The 19,003-nt window shown below is 43.1% G+C and overlaps 2 protein-coding genes and 1 long non-coding RNA gene across 3 annotated transcripts in view; 1 reads left to right on the top strand and 2 right to left on the bottom strand.

Moving 5' to 3' along the window:
* GOLPH3 (golgi phosphoprotein 3) overlaps positions 1-5,989 on the bottom strand; it is a 50,135-nt gene extending 44,146 nt beyond the window's left edge. Inside the window, exon 1 of the mRNA XM_006055808.4 lies at positions 5,469-5,989. Coding sequence (XP_006055870.1) covers positions 5,469-5,693 — 225 coding nt within the window. The 5' untranslated portion in view covers positions 5,694-5,989. The remainder of the gene's footprint in view (positions 1-5,468) is intronic.
* On the bottom strand, positions 639-5,427 carry LOC112580642. Its single transcript, XR_003104975.3, has 2 exons — positions 4,386-5,427; positions 639-2,622 (listed from the first exon to the last, which is right to left on the bottom strand). It is a non-coding gene; the product is annotated as an uncharacterized LOC112580642 (long non-coding RNA).
* Positions 5,990-11,999: 6,010 nt separating the features above from the next.
* On the top strand, positions 12,000-13,875 carry LOC102408846 (heme oxygenase 1). The gene is given in 8 exon segments (XM_044932508.2): positions 12,000-12,202; positions 12,204-12,378; positions 12,381-12,490; positions 12,492-12,547; positions 12,549-12,606; positions 12,608-12,733; positions 12,735-12,824; positions 12,826-13,875. Coding segments are annotated over 8 exon segments (801 nt in total). The 5' UTR covers positions 12,000-12,127; the 3' UTR covers positions 12,937-13,875.
* Positions 13,876-19,003: the final 5,128 nt, after the last annotated feature.

Genomic DNA, 19,003 nt, shown 5'->3' with positions numbered 1-19,003 from the left:
ACAGTTACTTGTCATGACTCTTATTAAATGGAAGAAACAGGGGGACGACAAGCCATCTCTTTGAGCGGCTTCAAAAGGACACTCCCATGAAAATAAAATCCCCTGAACAAAGACTACAGCAACTCTGAGTGATACAATTTACTCTGATTAATAGAAAAATTATGCAGATACAAAGCAGAAAGTTTGCTTGGACATAAAGCAGTGTTGGGCCAAGTTTAACACAACATAACTGGACAAGTACAATGCATTTTACAGTCTTTTGAGATTTACATATGAGCAGACAATGACTGTAATAGGTTATCTCTTTAAATGTCAAAAAGTATGCCTAAATATTTGATCAAAATAACTTCAAGGTGTAATTCTAAAAGATAATCACAAATGATCCATACAGGAATGCTCAGATGGTTTAAAATGAATAAATATCAAACGTCAGTATGACATATAAAATGAATCAGTATTTTGGCCACACTGTGAGAGAACCCTGAAGAAAAGTAATTTCACTAATATAAAATCTTATGTAAAAGATACAATCAAGTGGTTCAGTGAACTCCAAAAACTAATTTTATAACTAATATTTCATGTGTGTCCTCTTAAATGCACCTGAAAAAATAAATGATCCCTCAAATCATTCAAAAGTATGAACAGCACAGTATTTTTATTAAAGGAATAACAAAATTCTAAAACCTAGAAGTCTTTATTATACTTTAAATTACTAAAATCTTAACACATCTTTAAATACTCAGTATTGGATGAATTTCTCATTAACAGATTTGATATGCAGATATGTGTATTACTGCATGTACAGGAAGGAGAATTTTTCTTTTTTTAAGTTATCCATCATAATAAGTACTGTACTTCAAAGTAGAAATCTTGGGAAACTCCAAAAATGGAACACTTTTAGATCACTCTTTAGAGCTAACATAAAAGTCACACAAAAGACAGTTCTATCATTTTAGTTAAACTTAACTATTTTACCCTAAGTGTGTATTATCCAGCTCAAGCATCTACTTATTTTTCAAGATACAGAGTTAAATTAGCACATTAAGGTTCTCACCTGCCAAGCATTCAAAACATCAAAAACTGACTCTGGCAATCTTTAAAAAGGGACTTTACTGGAAGGTTCTTAAAGCTTACAAAATTGAAAGATGCCTGGGGAATCAAGATGGAAAAGACAAGAACCACAGGGCTAGGAAGAAGGAATCTAAAACAAATCAGAGAACAATCTTACCCACACACTCATGCTCCACTGCTGCTGCTAAGTCGCTTCAGTTGTGTCCGACTCTGTGCGACCCCACAAACAGCAGCCCACCAGGCTCCCCCGTCCCTGGGATTCTCCAGGCAAGAACACTGGAGTGGGTTGCCATTTCCTTCTCCAATGCATCAACTGACAGGTCCTCAAAAATCTCCAAAGCCTCTGGTTCTGCTCTCAAGATCCAAAGTCCAAGAAGAAAACAAAAGGTTGGACAAGTCTAGGTCCGACTACACTACAAAAGGGAAGGGGTGAATGCTTCAATAGGGCATCCCAGGGATGTATACAATGGGAAACACCCTACAGGCAAAATAAAACCTTAAGAGAACAACGTGAAGGGTAAAACAAGAAATGTTCACAACAGTCGTCAAAACTACAGGAGAGGTCTACGTCTCCATTTTAGAGCGCTCTGAGGCTCAGAGCGTTTGAACAACATGGAAAGCAAAGGATATACCTCAGATCAAGACTACACCACATCTTTCCACTCTGCTATTCCACATTCCACTCTAAATTTTATACCTCGTCATTTAATACAATCAAATCCAACTTCAAACCACTAAGATGTTCCATGAATGAAGATATTTAAAAGTATATGACACCAGTTATTTCACTTAATTCTCAATGAGGCATTCAGAAAACAATGACTATAGAAGGCATCTATGGAAAAATCAAATAGTTGGGAGGGGGACACACCTAGCTTGTTTGCTGTCTCTTCCTCTTAAACACAGGAGAGACTGCAGAAATCCTGCTAATTATTTGGAAGTTGAATTCAAGTTTAAACCTATCTGCCATCTTGTTGTGGGATTCTCATTATTTACTTCAATACCTATGTCCTCTGCCTACTTTAAGCATCAAACCCCCAGAGGGGCCCAGGCATCTGTGTTTTAATAAGACAGAAAGGAAAATCATTGGTTAAAAAAATCTGAAATGAAATTCACAATAACTTTAGTTATCCCTAATAGGTAATCTGAAGCCAGACCATCTGCTCACTGGCAGACAAGCTGAGCCTTCTGTTCAGTAAACAGGCGAGGAGAATACTAGATTCAGCATATGAGTTAAAAGAATTTTTTTTAATATTGTAGATTGTAAATGTGCTTAAAGTTGATAATAAAATGAGAATGAACAAATGACAACCTCAAACAAGCAAGTCACAAACTTGCTTTACAAAAGATACAAATTAAAGTACAAAAAAGGGGGAAACGCTATGCTGAATTCTCAAGTCAAACAAGTGGTGGCCCTTGAGGACCAGGCAGTGACTGGAAGGGAAATGAAGTGGGGCTTCTGGAGAGCTGTTCAGGTTGTTTCTTGATGTAAATGTTGGTTCAACAGGTGTGTTCAGTTTGCGAAAATTCTTCACACTCACGTGCACTTTTCTGTAGGTTTATTATTCAAAAAAAGTAATTTTTCACAAGCCATTAGTCTCAGCATTATTAAAAAAAAATTAAAATCAAGCTAATTTCACCTCTCACAATTTCTTCAAAATTTTCCGTATTTTGATTTCAAGTAAGGTTAGCTCTAGGGCTTCCCTGGTGCCTCAGATGGTAAAGAATCTGCCTGCAATGCGGAAGACCCAAGTTTGATTACTGGGTTGGGAAGATCCCCTGGAGAAGGGAATGGCTACTCACTCCAGTTATTTTTGCCCGGAGAATCCTGGACAGAGGTTACAGTCCATGGGGTCGCAAAGAGTCAGAAAGGACTGAGCAACTATTATCTATCTAAGGTTAGTTCACAAATATATAAAGTGTATCCATTATTAAGGACAAACATAACCTTTGAATTTAGCTTTTGAGTATCTTAAAAGTACCCAGCTATGACAAAGATGGACATTAAAATAATAAAAAGTTAAAGCAGTGAGCTCTATATTACAGCTAAAATTTAGAATTTGTTAATATTAAATTTAGTAAGTTAAAACCTAGTATTAATAAGCATAAATGCCTAGAGCCTACATGAGAGTAACTCCTGTCCCTAAAAAGAATGATACAAGTAGAAGACAGGAGGGGGAGGAAGGGGGGAGGGGAGGAGAAAGGGAGGGTGGGATCTCCTAAGGACAAAGATACAAATGCAGGAGTTGCCAGGGCTAATTATGTAAAGATGTGAGGACAGGGGGAAACACAGGTTAATCCCCAAAACCTAACTCTAAATCAATGCAAAGTCCCAACCCCACCCACCATCACAATTCCATGAACTTGCCTGCTAAAGGGAAAAAAGTTTCCTTCCCTCTGTGGTTGTGGAAATGATCAGAATTAGCATCTGGACCTTGGCCATGGCATTGCAGAGCATAGTGACTTCTGCCACAAACACAACATATGGCCTCAATTACCTGTCACCAAAGAACTTCAAATTTTCTAGATTTTGTAAGCACTATTAAGTTGCAACAAATAAATTCTTTAGATTATCTTCATGAAAACCAATCAAGGGAAAACAGCATGTTAATATTCTTCACCTTAAACATCACTCAGTAGTGTCAGACTCCTGGGACCTCATGGACTGTAACCCGCCAGGCTTCTCTGTCCATGGAATTCCCCAGACAAGAATACTGGAGTGGGCTTCCACATTCAGAGTAACACATACTCAAAAAGGTACTTTCTCACTCTAATTTCTCATCTACAGTGACTCAGAGGTCCAAAAGCTAGTTTTGGTTTAGCTTTTAAGTTTTAGTTTTACACAAAGACTATATCCACATAGAAAAGTCTCAAAACTTACAAATGAGATATTCACTGAGGAAAATGGATGAGACTTGTTTTCTTCGTTTTGCTTTTTTTTAGTATTTTTTACAATGTTACTTTTGTCCCAGAGGAAAAAGATAAAAACATTTATTACCAAGATTCTAAACTTTGCAGCTGAAAAAACCTTTTATAAACCTAAAATCGCATGTCTAGGGCACTATACCTCGTTTGTTTTTCCAAAGAGAAAAAAGAAATTTCATATACAGCCTGGCTGCATTATAACTCAGGTACTAAAAGAGATATTGAGTCCCTTTTGTGGCCAGAGAGGAACATCAAGTGATCATCAGACAGACCTGAGCAAACTGGAAACCTAGATAACACAAATACTCCAGACATTTCCATCAAGGTAAACTTTAACTCATTAGATTACTAAATACCAGGAGTCCACAAACAATCCATATAAAACTCACCTATATCTGATAAGTTTTGGAGAAAGATGACAAAGTTGCCTTAACATGAATTTTTTTTGCCCGTCTCTGTGAATTGGGAAAACTACTGAAAAACAAAAAAACTTAGATATTTTTGTATCTGACTCTCAAAATGTGCTGTCTGTAGTTTCCATATATAACAAGCTTCTGGGACCCTTCACCATACATGATTTATACAATATCCACTCATCTGACCCTCGGCAGGTCTCTAAAAATAATCAGCTTTGCAGATACACACGATAAAACAAATACAGCAAAATGTTAATTATAGAACCCAGGTGAGTATATAGGTGTCCACCGTAGCATTTTTCCCAACTCCTCTATGTGTGAATCTTTTCACAAGGTATAAGCGTGAAAATAACTGTTTCAAAGTGAGAACATACGTTATCTATCGAGACACTGAGGCCTTTCATCAAGTCACAAACCTAGCATTTCAAGCACCCCCACGAAAAAGTCCCTCCTTCTTTAAGACTGCAAGACTTTTTTTTGAGAACAGTAAAACTGGCGAAATGATAAAATTATAAAAATAATCTCTCACCCAAAGCATGTTTACCTAGAAAGCCAATTTGCAGGAGGTTTCATGAAAATTTTGTTGGACTTTAACAGTAAAAATAAAACTTTTGCTTCCATTACCATTTCACGGAAATTTTTCAAAATTTCCAAACAATACACCTTAAGTTGTTCTTTTTTGTTAGTCCTCAGAAAGCATGTCAGCGGACCTCTCCCAGGTCCTAAAACCTGCAGAACCTATGGGTTCAGGGCGCTGGTGGTTCCAAGTGGTTCACGCTAACCTGCACTCCGTGGGAACTGTACCAAGGTTTACCCGGGTTATACAGGCGGGGAAAAAAGCGAGAACGCAAGAGACCGCCGTGGAGTCAAAATGAAAGGAGTGATTGAGAAACCAGAAAGGGAAATCCAAACAATCCGTGCGAGAGGGTGAGCTGAGCGCTCCCGCGCGCGGAGCTCGAGAGCTCGGAGAGCAGACGCGCGGAGCCAGTAGCCGGGCTCCCGCCTGGCGCCCGGACCCTGCACCGGCCGCCCCCGCCCTGCCCGCCGCGCCCGCACCTCTCGGTCCTTGAGGCCCAGCAGGAGCACTTCCTCCATCAGGGTCAGCCGCGTTTCCTTGGAGTCGCCCTTGTCGTCGTCGTCCTGCTCGTCGCGACGGCTCTGCGCGTCGTCCTCGTCGTTGCCGCCGCCGCCGCCCGCCGCCCGCTCCTTGTCGGCGGCGTTGCGGGAGGCCTCGGTACGCCGCTGCACCAGCCCGGAGCTGCGCTGGGTCAGCGAGGTCATGGCTCCGCCGCGCCGGGCCGAGAGGGACGCAGGACCTGCCGGGTCTCCCTCTTCCTCCCTCCGCGGCCCCCGACCGCGCTTCCGTGTTAGGACCGGGCACTGGGGAGACGTCCGTCGGCAGCGGGGCTGGATGCAGTCATGAGGAGACGGGCGGAGGGGGAGCGGGTGGGCCCGGCGTCGGTGGGGCGGACGAGGGGCTCTATACTTTCTGTGGCCACGGCCGTGAGGCAGCCGCAACAAGACGGAGGCGGTAAAGGAGGACGCGGCTGAGGAAGAAGCGGCGGCGGCGGCGCCTTTCCAATATGGCGGCGCCGGCTGACGTCACTGGAGGATGTGGCACGGACGGCGCGGGGCGGGCCCGGAGGGCGCCGGAAGCGGCGGGCAGGGACCCGGGGGCCGGGGCGTGGGCGGGGGCGAGGGTCTGCGGTCTAGGACCACCCCTCCCTGGCCCCTGGGACTCCCCCGGCCCTCGCCGTTTCCTTAGAGTCCCTTCAGCGCCCGGCCCGCGCCCGGCTTCCCGTGACGTGTCCTTCCTCCGCCCGCCTTCCCTGTGTCCCCTAAGGAGCCGGGGCTGAAAGTAGACATTGGAAAGGCCTCAACGAATCGGGGCAGCCTTGGCCTCGCGACAGCGAACCGTGATCCGTCTGGAGCTGCGCCCACAGCACCCGAGACACCACTGTCCTCGGCGTAGGCCTCGGGCGGGGCTGGGCTTGGAGTCCGGTGTCCCGGTGAAACACTGAAAGGACTTTGCTCACCGCCGACGGAGCGTGGAGAGAACGCTCTCTCTGCCCACATTCCCAGACCCTTCAGAAGGAGCAGCTGCGTTTACGTAGCCTGAAAACGGACTTTTAGTTTTTCTGGGTGTATTACGGTACGAAGAGAGAGGTTAGAACAAATTGAATAGTTTGGTTTGTAAAACTTTGTCCCTCCTGCCTATCCGGGCGCAGTGAGTACAGTTAGCACTGCACAGGTCAGTACAGTCAACCTTAACGAGCTTTTTATAGAGACAATAAACCTGTTGCGTTTCACGCCACGTCTTTGCACACATTAAATCTTTCAATTTAATTACTAGGTTAAATCCTCTTGGCGTGCTTAACTGTGCACGTTCTGTTAAAGAATAGATGTCAAACCTGAGGGGAGGGCGTTGGAAGGCCAGAAGAGTGGAACTTACACATAAAACGTTATCCAGAAATGGCATTGTATGCCATCCGACATTATTTAAAGTCAGGAGTGACCACAGGCTGTGGCTTCACAATGATTTAGATAGGAGGAATGTAACTGGACTGAAGCTGTAATAAGAGAGAAACGCCCACGGTAAAACCGTAGCATGGAACATTTTGGCTACAGAGTTATTTTCCTTTCACAAACCCATTATCCAGAACTCATGCTGGGCTTCACCACCACCACCCCCCCTGCCTCGGAAAATGGGAAGCTAAATCTGGGGTGGGGAGAAGAGGGCAGGATGAGCACAATGTTCCCTTCCTTTTTCCTATCTTTTTGGGCAAAGGTCGATTCCAGTTCAACCAATTTCTTTCATTGGCATCCTGTTCAACTGTTTTTTTCCCTCTTCCCCCCACTCCCCGCCCCCCAGTTCTTTCACAAATAGTTTAAAATGTTGCTTTTCAAAAGAAATATAATTAGTTGATTAATATAGTCAAATATATAGTTTAAAGAGTATGAAGATAGATATAGTGAAAATCTTCCTTCTAGCCCTGACCCTGTTCACCCAGTTGTTCCCCCTCTTCCCTTGGTGATTTTCAAATACCTTAGCAGATTAGGGGAAACCTAATTCCCCTCCCCTTGAGTGTGGGCCAGACTTTGTGACTCTCTTCAAAGGAACTGAATGTGGCAGGCAGGACTTTGTGTGACTTCTCAGATTAGGACAATAGTGTTTGCAACTTCTCCCTTGTTCTCCTTTCCTCTCTCTCAGATCTGAGGGAAGCCAGCTGCCCTGTCATGAAGACATTAAAGCAGCCTTATGAAGAGGCCTAGTTGCAAAGGAACTGAGGCCTCCTGCCCAACAGCCGTGTGAGTGAGTCATCTTGGAAGTGAATCCCCTGAATGTGTGCTAAATCGCTTCAATAGTGTCTGACTCTGTGACACTATGGACTATAGCCCACCAGGGATTCTCCAGACAAGAATACTGGAGTGGGTTGCCATTCCCTTCTCCAGGGTATCTTTCCTACCCAGGGATTGAACCCAAGTCTCCTGTAGCTCTTGCATTACAGGCAGATTCTTGACCGCTGAGCCATCAGGGAAGACAAATGTGTTAATTACAACCTCATTAAAGATTCTGAACTTCTACCACCAGGCTAAGCCATTCCTGAAATGGCTTCAAAAACAGTGAAATAATAAATATTTGTTGTTTTCGGCTACTAAGTTTGGAATAATTTGTTATACAGTATAGGTACTAAGAACTTCCCTGGTGGCTCAGATGGTAAAGAATCTGCCTGCAATGCAGGAGATCCAAGTTTGAGTCCTTGGTTTGGGAAGATTCCCTGGAGAAGGGAATGGCAGCCCACTCCAATATTCTTGCTAGAGAATTCCATGGACAGAGGAGCCTGGTGGACTACAGTCTATGGGGTCTTAAAGAGTTAGAAACAACTGAGCGACTTACACACACACAGGTACTAAAATTCTTGGGCATATATACACAAATATATCAGTACTTAAGAGCTTGTTTGTGATTACTTTTAGTTGCTTCATATTCTATTGTATAAACATACCATAATTTTTTTGGTCACACCCCCTATTGATGGACATTTAGGCTGTTTCCAGTCCTTTGCTATTGAAAACAATACTATAATAAATACAGTGAATAGCTACATGTATTTTGTCCACAAAAATATATGCTCATTGTCTATTCATGCAACAGTATCATACTTTTGAAATTGTTCAGACTTTAGGTAACTTCATTGCTCTTTTTTTTTAAGAGTTTTCCTAGCATTTTTTTCTTACTTATTTTCTACAAAGTAGACTTCAAAATCACCTTGTCTCTATACAAAGAAAAAGGGAGGAAAGGAAAGAAAGAAAAAACGAAGGAAGGAAGAGAAGAATAAATTATATTTGGGGACCAAAATATATATTCCTAATAACAAGGACCATTTATTTATTGACTGCTGGAAATGTGCCAGGCATGCTTTCCCAAAACCCCACACCAGAATGGTGAAGATTAGGTCCTGCTGCTGTTAGGCATGGACTTCAACTGCTTCCTGCAGTGCAGCTTGTTGGTCCCATACCTCATGTGCATGTGGGTCACCTCCAAATGTTCAGGAGTTAGCAGTTCAAGCTGGTGGATGAATGCTGTCCTTTCTCTTTCCTGCTACTGCTACTGCTAAGGCGCTTCAGTCGTGTCCGACTCTGTGTGACCCCATAGACGGCAGCCCACCAGGCTCCGCCCTCCCTGGGATTCTCCAGGCAAGAACACTGGAGTGGGTTGCCATTTCCTTCTCCAATGCATGAAAAGTGAAAGTGAAGTTGCTCAGCCGTGTCGGACTCTATGCGACCCCATAGACAGCAGCCCACGAGGCTCCTTTGTCCATGGGATTCTCCAGGCAAGAGTACTGGAGTGGGTTGCCATTGCCTTCTCCGTCTCTTCCCTAATGGATTGTTTTTAGATCGTGTATACAACTTCTCAGTGATACTAAGCTACAGCAAGCTCAACAACACATTCTACATATGGCTCTTCCACTTTAAGCCTCAATCCGTCTGTCCTGTGCGCCGCATTCCTGGGAGATGGACTCCGTAACAAAATAGTAGCACAAAAGCCTTTGTCTTGGGTCCTGCCTTCTGGGAATTCCAGAGTAACAAACCCATCTTTTTTGCAAAGAAACTGAAACTTGGGGAAGTTAAGTAATCAGCCCAACCAAGCACATCTGGCAAATTGCAAGCCTGATGCTTGGTGAAATAAATGCTCATTATTGTGACTAAGATTTTGTGTTATCAAGCAGCAGTATCTGAGTGATACTAGTATGTTAACCCAGTTCTCACAACATCCTATGTGCTATAATTGGCCTTATTTTACAGAAAAGGCACAAAGAGATAAAGTATCTTACCCAAAATCCACAGCCTGCCTCCAGAGTCCATGTTCTTAACCAAAACCTCAGAATGATGCAATGATTTTACAGTACAGGAAGTGGTCTTTTCATAAGAGACAAGCAGGTCCAAAAACACATATGCAAAGTTTCAAAGATACAAAAATTTTTTTAAATATTTACTTATTTACATGGGATCTTCGTTGTGGCACACAGAATGCTTTGTTGTGGCACATGGACTCTCTAGATGAGGCGGGTGGGCTCAGTAATTGAGGTGCTTGGGTTTAGTTGCTCCTCGGCATGTGGGACTTAGTTCCCCAACAAGGGATTGAACCTGCATCCCCTTCAGTGCAAAGCAGATCCTTAACCACCGGACCACCAGAGAAGTCTCCTAAAATTTTATTTTTGAGTAAGTGATAATAAATTCACATACTTCAAAAATAAAAATGGATAAAAGGAACATACATAGAGAATTTGTGCTCCTTCCCATGCTCCCATCTATCAAAGGCATAATTGCAACATGGTCCTTAGAATTCTTGCAGCCCTACTATCTACATGTATGTGTGATCCCCTCTCCTTCAGTGGGAGCAGATTTTGTAAGTTACTTCTAACTACTGTGTGTGTGTGTGTGTGTGTGTGTGTGTGTGTGTGAAAGTCACTCAGTTGTGTCTGACTCTTTGCAACCCTATAGACTGTAGCCCACCAGGCTCCTCTGTCCATGGGATTCTCTGGACAAGAATACTGGAGTGGGTAGCCTTTCCCTTCTCCAGGGTCCCAACCCAGGGATCAAACCCAGGTCTCCTGCATTGCAGGTGGATTCTTTACCATCTGAACCACCAGGGAAGCCCCATTCTAACCACTAGAATATGGCAAAAGGGAGGGGATGTTGCAGGTGTAATTAAGGTCCTTAATAAATTCACACTGAGTTAATCAAAAGAGAGATTATCCTGGGTGGGTCTGCATGATCAGGTGACATAATCACTTTCTCTTGAAAGTGAAGCCATCTCTTCTTTAATTAGAAAGACTTGAGTCAGCTGAGACACTCTCTTGAGGAAACAGCTGCGTTGTGAACTGCCATGGAGAGGGGTAATCTCTAAGAGCTGATGGTCTCAATCTTAGAACTAAAGCAACTAAATGATGCCAACAGTATGAATGAGCTTGGAAGAGGACTCCAAGTTCCAGGTCAGAATATACCCCAGCCAACACTTTGATCACAACCTTGTGAGACTCTGAGCAAAAAATCCAGTTAAGCTATGCCAAATTCCTGACTGATAGAAACTCTGAAATAATAAATGTGTGTTGTTTTAAGACACTGAACTTGTAATTTGTTATGCCACAGATGCAGGTAGGTTGGGGAAAATAGAGTGGTAAACTATATATCATGAAAACAGCAACCATCAGACAAAATAGACTTTAAGACCACCCATACACACAACATTGTAAATCAACTGTACTTCAATAAAAAATTAAAATAAGTATAAGACCACACATACACTAGAAATACACTCTCACAAAAGTTAATAGGAATACACTCTCACATTTGTGGTCAGTCGATTTTTAATAAGGCTGCCAAGACAATTCAATGGGAAAGAATAGTCTTTTCAAAACAAATAGTACAGAAACAACTGTTTATCCACATACCAATAAATAAAGTGGAAACCCTACCTTACAACATATACAAAAATTAACTTAAGATGGATCAAAGACCTAAATGTATAGCTAAAAATATAAAATGTTTAGATGAAAATTGGCTTCATGCTGTTGTATTGGGCAATGGTTTCTTAGATATAACCAAAAACCCAAACTAGAAAACAAAAAAGACATAAGTTGAACATTATTAAAAGAATACCATTAAGAAAATGTGCTTCAAAGGACACCATCAAAAAAAATCAAAAGTCAACTGGTGTAATGGGAAAAAAATTTTATAAATCATATACTTGATAAAGAACTTATAACTAGAATATATAAAGAACTCTTACAACTCAATAATAAAATCACAAGTAATCCAATTTAAAATAGGCAGAGTAGACAGCCGCCCTGCTGCCTCTCCATCTGAGAGGCTAGAGCCAGAGTCCTCGAAGCCAGTCCAGAGCCGGAACGAGTGCAGCCGCAAGAAGGAGCACCTGCAGGCCAACAGCGTACCCCAGGATTTGTCAGAGGCCCTGAAGAAGGCCGGGCTTCCCAGGTGGCTGTAGTGGTAAAAAACCCACCTGCCCATGCAAGAGACTTAAGAGACCTGGGGTTTATCGCTGGTTGGGGAAGATCCCCTGGAGGAGGGCACAAGCAACACACTCTGGTATTCTTGCCTGGAGAATCCCATGAGGAGAGGAGTCTGGCGGGCTACAGGTCACAGGGTGGCAAAGAGTTGGACACGACTGAAGAGACTTAGCACCCACACACATGAAGGAGGCCACCACGGAGCTGCACACCCAGGAGGAGAATGCAGAGCTCTTGAAGAGCTGTCAGAAGGGCGAGGGTAACCCCAGAAGGCTATAAGCTGGTGATAGCGTCTCTGCATCACGTCTCCTTGGCCCTGGAGGAGGAGATGGAACACAACCAGGAAAACCTGGCCTACGCCCCGCCTCAGCTCCCCGGAAAGCTGCACCGCAGGGCCGCCCTGGAACAGGACGTGGCCTTCAAGTACGGGCCCGCGGGCAAGAGGGCATCCCTTATGCGCAGGCCACCTCTCACTCAGTGCCAAGACTCCAAGAGCTCAAGCTGCTGGTGGCCCACGCCTACACCCGCTACCTGGGCGACCCGTCCAGAGTGCCACGTCCTCAAAAAGATCGCTCAGAAGGCCCTGGGCCTGCCCAGCTCTGGAGGGCCTGGCCTTCTTCACTTTCCCCAACATCACCAGCGCCACCGAGTTCAAGCAGCTAGTTGTACGGCTCCCGCATGAACACTCTCTAGGGGACCCCCGAGGTGGGGCAGTGGGTCCTGCACGAGGCCAAGACCGCCTTCCTACACAACATGCAGCTGTTTAAGGGGTTGCAAGGGCTGCTGACCCCACAACGCCAAGGACTAGGACCATATGCAGACACCAGAGCTTCGCAGGCGAACAGGCAGCAAGGCTCAAGACTCCACTCCCACCACGGCGGACCAGGAGGAAGCCCCAGCCCAGGGGCATCTCCCAGGCACCGCTTGTAAGATGGGTCCTCGCAGTCAGCTTTCTGGTGACCACGGTCAACTTGAGGCTTTATGCCATGTGAATACAAGTGTGCTGGCTCCTGAAGGCCATGAACTCTTTCTGGGGAGGGGCTCAGCTAACTTTCTCACCGTGGGCATGGGGCTGGGGCGGGGCAGCTGTTGGGGCCCCTGATGTCTCCCTGTGTCGCTCTCTCTGGAAGGAGCCTGCGACATCTCCCCCAACAAAAGCACTCCAGTCAGTGACCTGAACTTCAGAATGGGAGGAGGGGTCCTGCCCAGCCCCTCAGCAGCCTCCTCTTCCTGTTCCTGCAGCAGAGCCCAGAAGATGTAGCCAGAAGGGACAGCTGTCCTGAACCTCTGAATGGCCTAGGTCTGAGGTCTCCTTTTGACCCCTTGCCCTGTGGACCATGGCAGTTTCTGTATAACTGTTCAAAGATGTTGTGTCTTGTGTTTCCGTCTTGTTTTTGTTGGAGCTACTTTTTGTTCCCATCTCAGATTGAACTGTGGTATTTTGTTGTGTTCTATTATGTTTTTATAGCAGGGTTGGGATGGAATGTGAGGGCTGGGGAGGGAGATGTTTAACAGGACCATGGCCTTGGTTGCTAACGTTTATGCCAAATAATAAGCTACATGACCTGATTGAAAAAAATAGGCAAAGTATAGGTATATACTTTCCAAAGAAGATAAAAGGACAGCCAATAAGCAAATGAAAAGATGTTCAATATCATCAGGAAAGAGCAAATCAAAACCGTAATGAGATATCACTTCACACCCCTGGAATGGCTATAATAAAAAAAAAACCTATATTAACAAGTATTATCATGTGGAAAAACTGGAACCCGAGTAGTAGCTGCTATAAGATAAAGTAGTGCACCACTTTGGAAAACCATTTGACAGAGGTTTTAACATTAAGTTACCATATGACCCAGCAATTCCATGTCTACGTATATACCCAAAATAAATGAAAACATATTTTACACAAAAACCTGTAAGTGAATATACATAGCACCATTATTCATAATAATGGGGGGGGGGGAAGTAGGAACAACCCAAATACATCAACTGATATGGATAAATAAAATGTAGTATAAGTACATCATGAAATATTAGGCAACAAAAAGCAAGTGCTGATACATGCTACAGCATGGGTAAACTTTGAAGACTTTATGCTATCTGAAGGAGCCAGTTACAAAAGATCACATACTGTGCAGTTCTCTTTATAGGAAATGTCTAGAATGAGCAAATATATAGAAATGGAGAGTGGATTAGTGATCGCCCAGGGCTGGGATGACTGGAAGGGCATGGGGAATGACTGTTAAATGGGTCCAAAGTTTCTTTGGGGGATGATGAGAATGCTCTAAAACTAATAGTGGCGGTTGCACAATTCTGTGAAGATACTGAGAACCACTGAACTATAGAATTTAAAAGGATGAATTGTGTGGTATGCAGATTATATTCCAATAAATCTGTTATTAACAAAAGGTAGGGATCTTTGAATTAGGTCTGGCTACAAGCATGTTCCAAGATGCTATATTATTGAGAAAAAATTTTTTGGATTTTTAAAAAATGTACTTTTTGTAATAGGGGCTTCTTAATTTTTAAGTTAAAATGTCTTGAACAAGATTTGCTCTTTGGTGATGAATAATAAACATACTTTTGAAATAATAAAACATAAGCTCATAGTTTTAACCAATAAGTTTGGATGAGGATTTAAAATTTTAAATAAATATAGAACACGGTATTTTTGTTTACCTTCATTGAAAATTACAAGTAAGAAAACAAATAAACATCAAAGAAATACACAGACTAGATAAACTATAAAAATATTTTTACTTCTTTATGTAACAGTCTGTCACACAAATTCTAGGATTATATAGTTTAAGGAGCTCTCAAGGGATCAACGGAGAAGGCAATGGCACCCCACTCCAGTACTCTTGCCTGGAAAATCCCATAGACAGAGGAGCCTGGAAGGCTGCAGTCCATGGGGTCGCTGAGGGTCAGACACAACTGAGCGACTTCACTTTCACATTTCACTTTCATGCATTGGAGAAGGAAATGGCAACCCACTCCAGTGTTCTTGCCTGGAGAATCCCAGGGACAGGGGAGCCTGGTGGGCTGCCATCTATGTGGTCGCACAGAATCGGACACGACTGAAGTGACTTAGCAGTAGCAGCAAGGGATCATAGAATAGCAAGGAGACATAAGAAAGTCTTAAGTGAACAATGCAAAGAAATAGAGGAAAACAATAGAATAGGAAAGACTAGAGGTCTGTTCAAGAAAATTAGAGATACCTAGGGAACATTTCATGCAAAGATGGACACAATAAAGGACAGAAACAGTAAGGACTTAACAGAAGCAGAAGAGATTAAGAAGAAGTGACAAGAATACACAGAAGAATTGTACAAAAAAGATCTCAATGATCCAGATAACCACGATGGTGTGGTCACTCACATAGTGCCAGACATCCTGGAGTGTGAAGTCAAGTGGACCAGGAAGTATTACTACCAACAAAGTTAGCGACGGTGATGGAATTCCAGCTGAGCTTTTTCAAATCCTAAAAGATAATGCTGTTAAAGTGTTGCATTCAATATGCCAGCAAATTTGGAAAACTCAGCAGTGGCCACAGGACTGGAAAAGGTCAGTTTTCATTCCAATCCCAAAGAAGAAACAAAAAAGTGAAAGTGTTAGTCACTTAGTTGTATCTAACTTTTTGTGACCTTGTGGACTTCAGGCTGCCAGGCTCCTCTGTCCATGGAATTCTCTAGGCAAGACTACCTGAGTAGGTTGCCATTCTCTTCTCCAGGGGATATTCCTGGCCCAGGGACTGAACCTTGGTCTCCTGCACTGCGGTCAGGTTCTTTACCACCTGAGCCACCAGGGAAGCCCAATTCTAAAGAAGAGCAATGCCAAAGAATGCTCAAACTACTACATAATTGCGCTCATTTCACATGCTAGCAAGGTAATGCTCAAAATCCTTCCAACTTAGGCTTCAATAGTACATGAACTGAGAACTTCCAGATATACAAACTGGATTTAGAAAAGGCACAGGAGTCAGAGATCAAATTGCCAACATCTGTTGGATCATAGAAAAATCAAGAAAATTCCAGAAAATCATCTACTTCTGCTTCATTGAGTATGCTAAAGAGTTTGTGCAGATCAAAACAAATTGTGGAATATTCTTAAAGAGATGGAAATGTCAGACCACCTTACCTGCCTTCTGAGAAACCTGTATGCAGGCCAAGAAGCAACAGTTAGAACCAGACATGGGAAAATGGACTGATTCAAAATTGAAAGGGAGTATGTCAAGGCTGTACATTGTCACCCTACTTATTTAGCTTCTATGTAGAGTACATCACATGAAATGCTGGGCTGAATGAAGCACAAGCTGGAATCAAGATTACCAGGAGAAATATCAATAACCTCAAATATGCAGATGACATCACCCTAATGGCAGAAAGGGAAGAGGAACTGAAGAGCCTCTTGATGAAGGTGAAAGAGGAGAGTGAAAAAGCTGGCTTAAAACTCAGCATACAGAAAACAAAGATCATGGCATCCAGTCCCATCACTTCCCGTGGCAAATAGATGGGGGAACAGTGACACAGTTTATTTTCTTGGGCTGCAAAATCACTGCAGATGGTGACTGTAGCCATGAAATTAAATGGTGCTTGCTCCTTAGAAGAAAAGTTATGACAAACCTAGACAGCATACTAAAAAGAAGAAATATCACTTTACCAACAAAGGTCCATATAGTCAAAGCTATAGTTTTTCCAGTAGTGATGTATGGATGTGAGAGTTGGACCATAAAGAAGGCTGAGCGCCAAAGGACTGATGCTTTTGAACTGTGGTGCTGAAGAAGACTCCTGAGAGTCCCTTGGACAGCCAGGAGATCAAACCAGTCAATCTTAAGGAAATCAACCCTGAATATTCATTGGAAGGACTGGTGCTGAAGCTGAAGCTCAAATACTTTAGCCACCTGATGAGAAAAGCCAACTCATTAGAAAAGATCCTGATGCTGGGAAAGTTTGAGGGCAGGAGGAGGAGGAGGTAACAGAGGATGAGATGGTTAAATGACATCATCAACTCAATGGACATGAGTTTGAGCAAGCTTCGGGAGACAGTGAAGGACATGCCAGGGAAGCCTGGCATACTGCACTCCATGGCATCATAAATAGTGGGACACAACTGAGTGAACAACAACACAACAAGGGATCAAACAGTTCACAATTCTGAAATTTTTCCAACTGCCTACTCATTTTTCTCACATCCATACATGAAGCAGGGTGAAGGCTAATAGAGTTTTGCCAAGAAAATGCACTGGTCATACCAAACACTCTCTTCCAACAACACAAGAGAAGACTCTACACATGGGCATCACCAGATGGTCAACACTGAAATCAGATTGATTATATTCTCTGCAGCCAAAGATGGAGAAGCTCTATACAGTCAGCAATAACAAGACTGTGAGTTGACTGTGGGTCAGATCAAGAACTCCTTATTGCCAAATTCAGACTGAAATTGAAGAAAGTAGGGAAAACCACTAGACCATTCAGGTATGACCTCAATCAAATCCCTTATGATTATACAGTGGAAGTGAGAAATAGATTTATGGGACTAGATCTGATAGACAGAGTGCCTGATGAACTATGGACGGAGTTTCGTGACACTGTACAGGAGACGGGTATCAAGACCATCCCCATGGAAAAGAAATGCAAAAAAGCAAAATGGCTGTCTGAGGAGGCCTTACAAATAGCTGTGAAAAGAAGAGAAGCGAAAAGCAAAGAAGAAAAGGAAAGATATAAGCATCTGAATGCAGAGTTCCAAAGAATAGCCAGGAGAGATAAGAAAGCCTTCCTCAGCGACCAATGCAAAGAAATAGAGGAAAACAACATAATGGGAAAGACTAGAGATCTCTTCAAGAAAATTAGAGATACCAAGGGAAAATTTCATGCAAAGATAGGCTCGATAAAGGACAGAAATGGTATGGACTTAACAGAAGCAGAAGATATTAAGAAAAGGTGGCAAGAATACACAGAACTGTACAAAAAAGATCTTTGGGACCAAGATAATCACGATGGTGTGATCACTCACCTAGAGCCAGACATCCTGGAATGTGAAGTCAAGTGGGCCTTAGAAAGCATCACTACGAACAAAGCTAATGGAGGTGATGGAATTCCAGTTGAGCTATTCCAAATCCAAAGATGATGCTGTAAAAGTGCTGCACTCAATATGCCAGCAAATTTGGAAAACAGCAGTGGCCACGGGACTGGTAAAGGTCAGTTTTCATTTCAATCCCAAAGAAAGGCAATGCCAAAGAATGCTCAAACTATTGCACAATTGCACTCATCTCACACACTAGTAAAGTAATGCTCAAAATTCTCCAAGCCAGGCTTCAGCAATACGTGAACTGTGAACTTCCAGATGTTCAAGCTAGTTTTAGAAAAGGCAGAGGAACCAGAGATCAGATTGCCAACATCCGTTGGATCATCGAAAAAGCAAGAGAGTTCCAGAAAAGCATCTATTTCTGCTTTATTGACTATGCCAAGCCTTTGACTGTGTGGATCACAATCAACTGTGGAAAATTCTGAAAGAGATGGGACTACCAGACCACCTGACCTGCCTCTTGAGAAACCTGTATGCAGGTCAGGAAGCAACAGTTAGAACTGGACATGGAAGAACAGACTGGTTCCAAATAGGAAAAGGAGTACGTCAAGGCTATATATTGTCACCCTGCTTACTTAATTTATATGCAGAGTACATTATGAGAAACACTGGGCTGAAAGAAGCACAAGCTGGAATCAAGATTGCCGGGAGAAATATCAATAACCTCAGATATGCAGATGACACCACCCTTATGGCAGAAAGTGAAGAGGAACTAAAGAGCCTCTTGATGAAAGTGAAAAGAGGAGAGTGAAAAAGTTGGCTTAAAGCTCAACATTCAGAAAACGAAAATCATGGCATCCAGTCCCATCACTTCATGGGAAATAGATGGGGAAACAGTGTCAGACTTTATTTTGGGGGGCTCCAAAATCACTGCAGATGGTGATTGCAGCCATGAAATTAAAAGACGCTTACTCCTTGGAAGGAAAGTTATGACCAACCTAGACAGAATATTAAAAAGCAGGGACATTA

The sequence above is a fragment of the Bubalus bubalis genome, chromosome 19 (assembly GCF_019923935.1).
Source record: "Bubalus bubalis isolate 160015118507 breed Murrah chromosome 19, NDDB_SH_1, whole genome shotgun sequence".
Lineage (NCBI taxonomy): Eukaryota > Metazoa > Chordata > Mammalia > Artiodactyla > Bovidae > Bubalus > Bubalus bubalis.
This window is presented reverse-complemented; position numbering and strand designations above follow the sequence as displayed.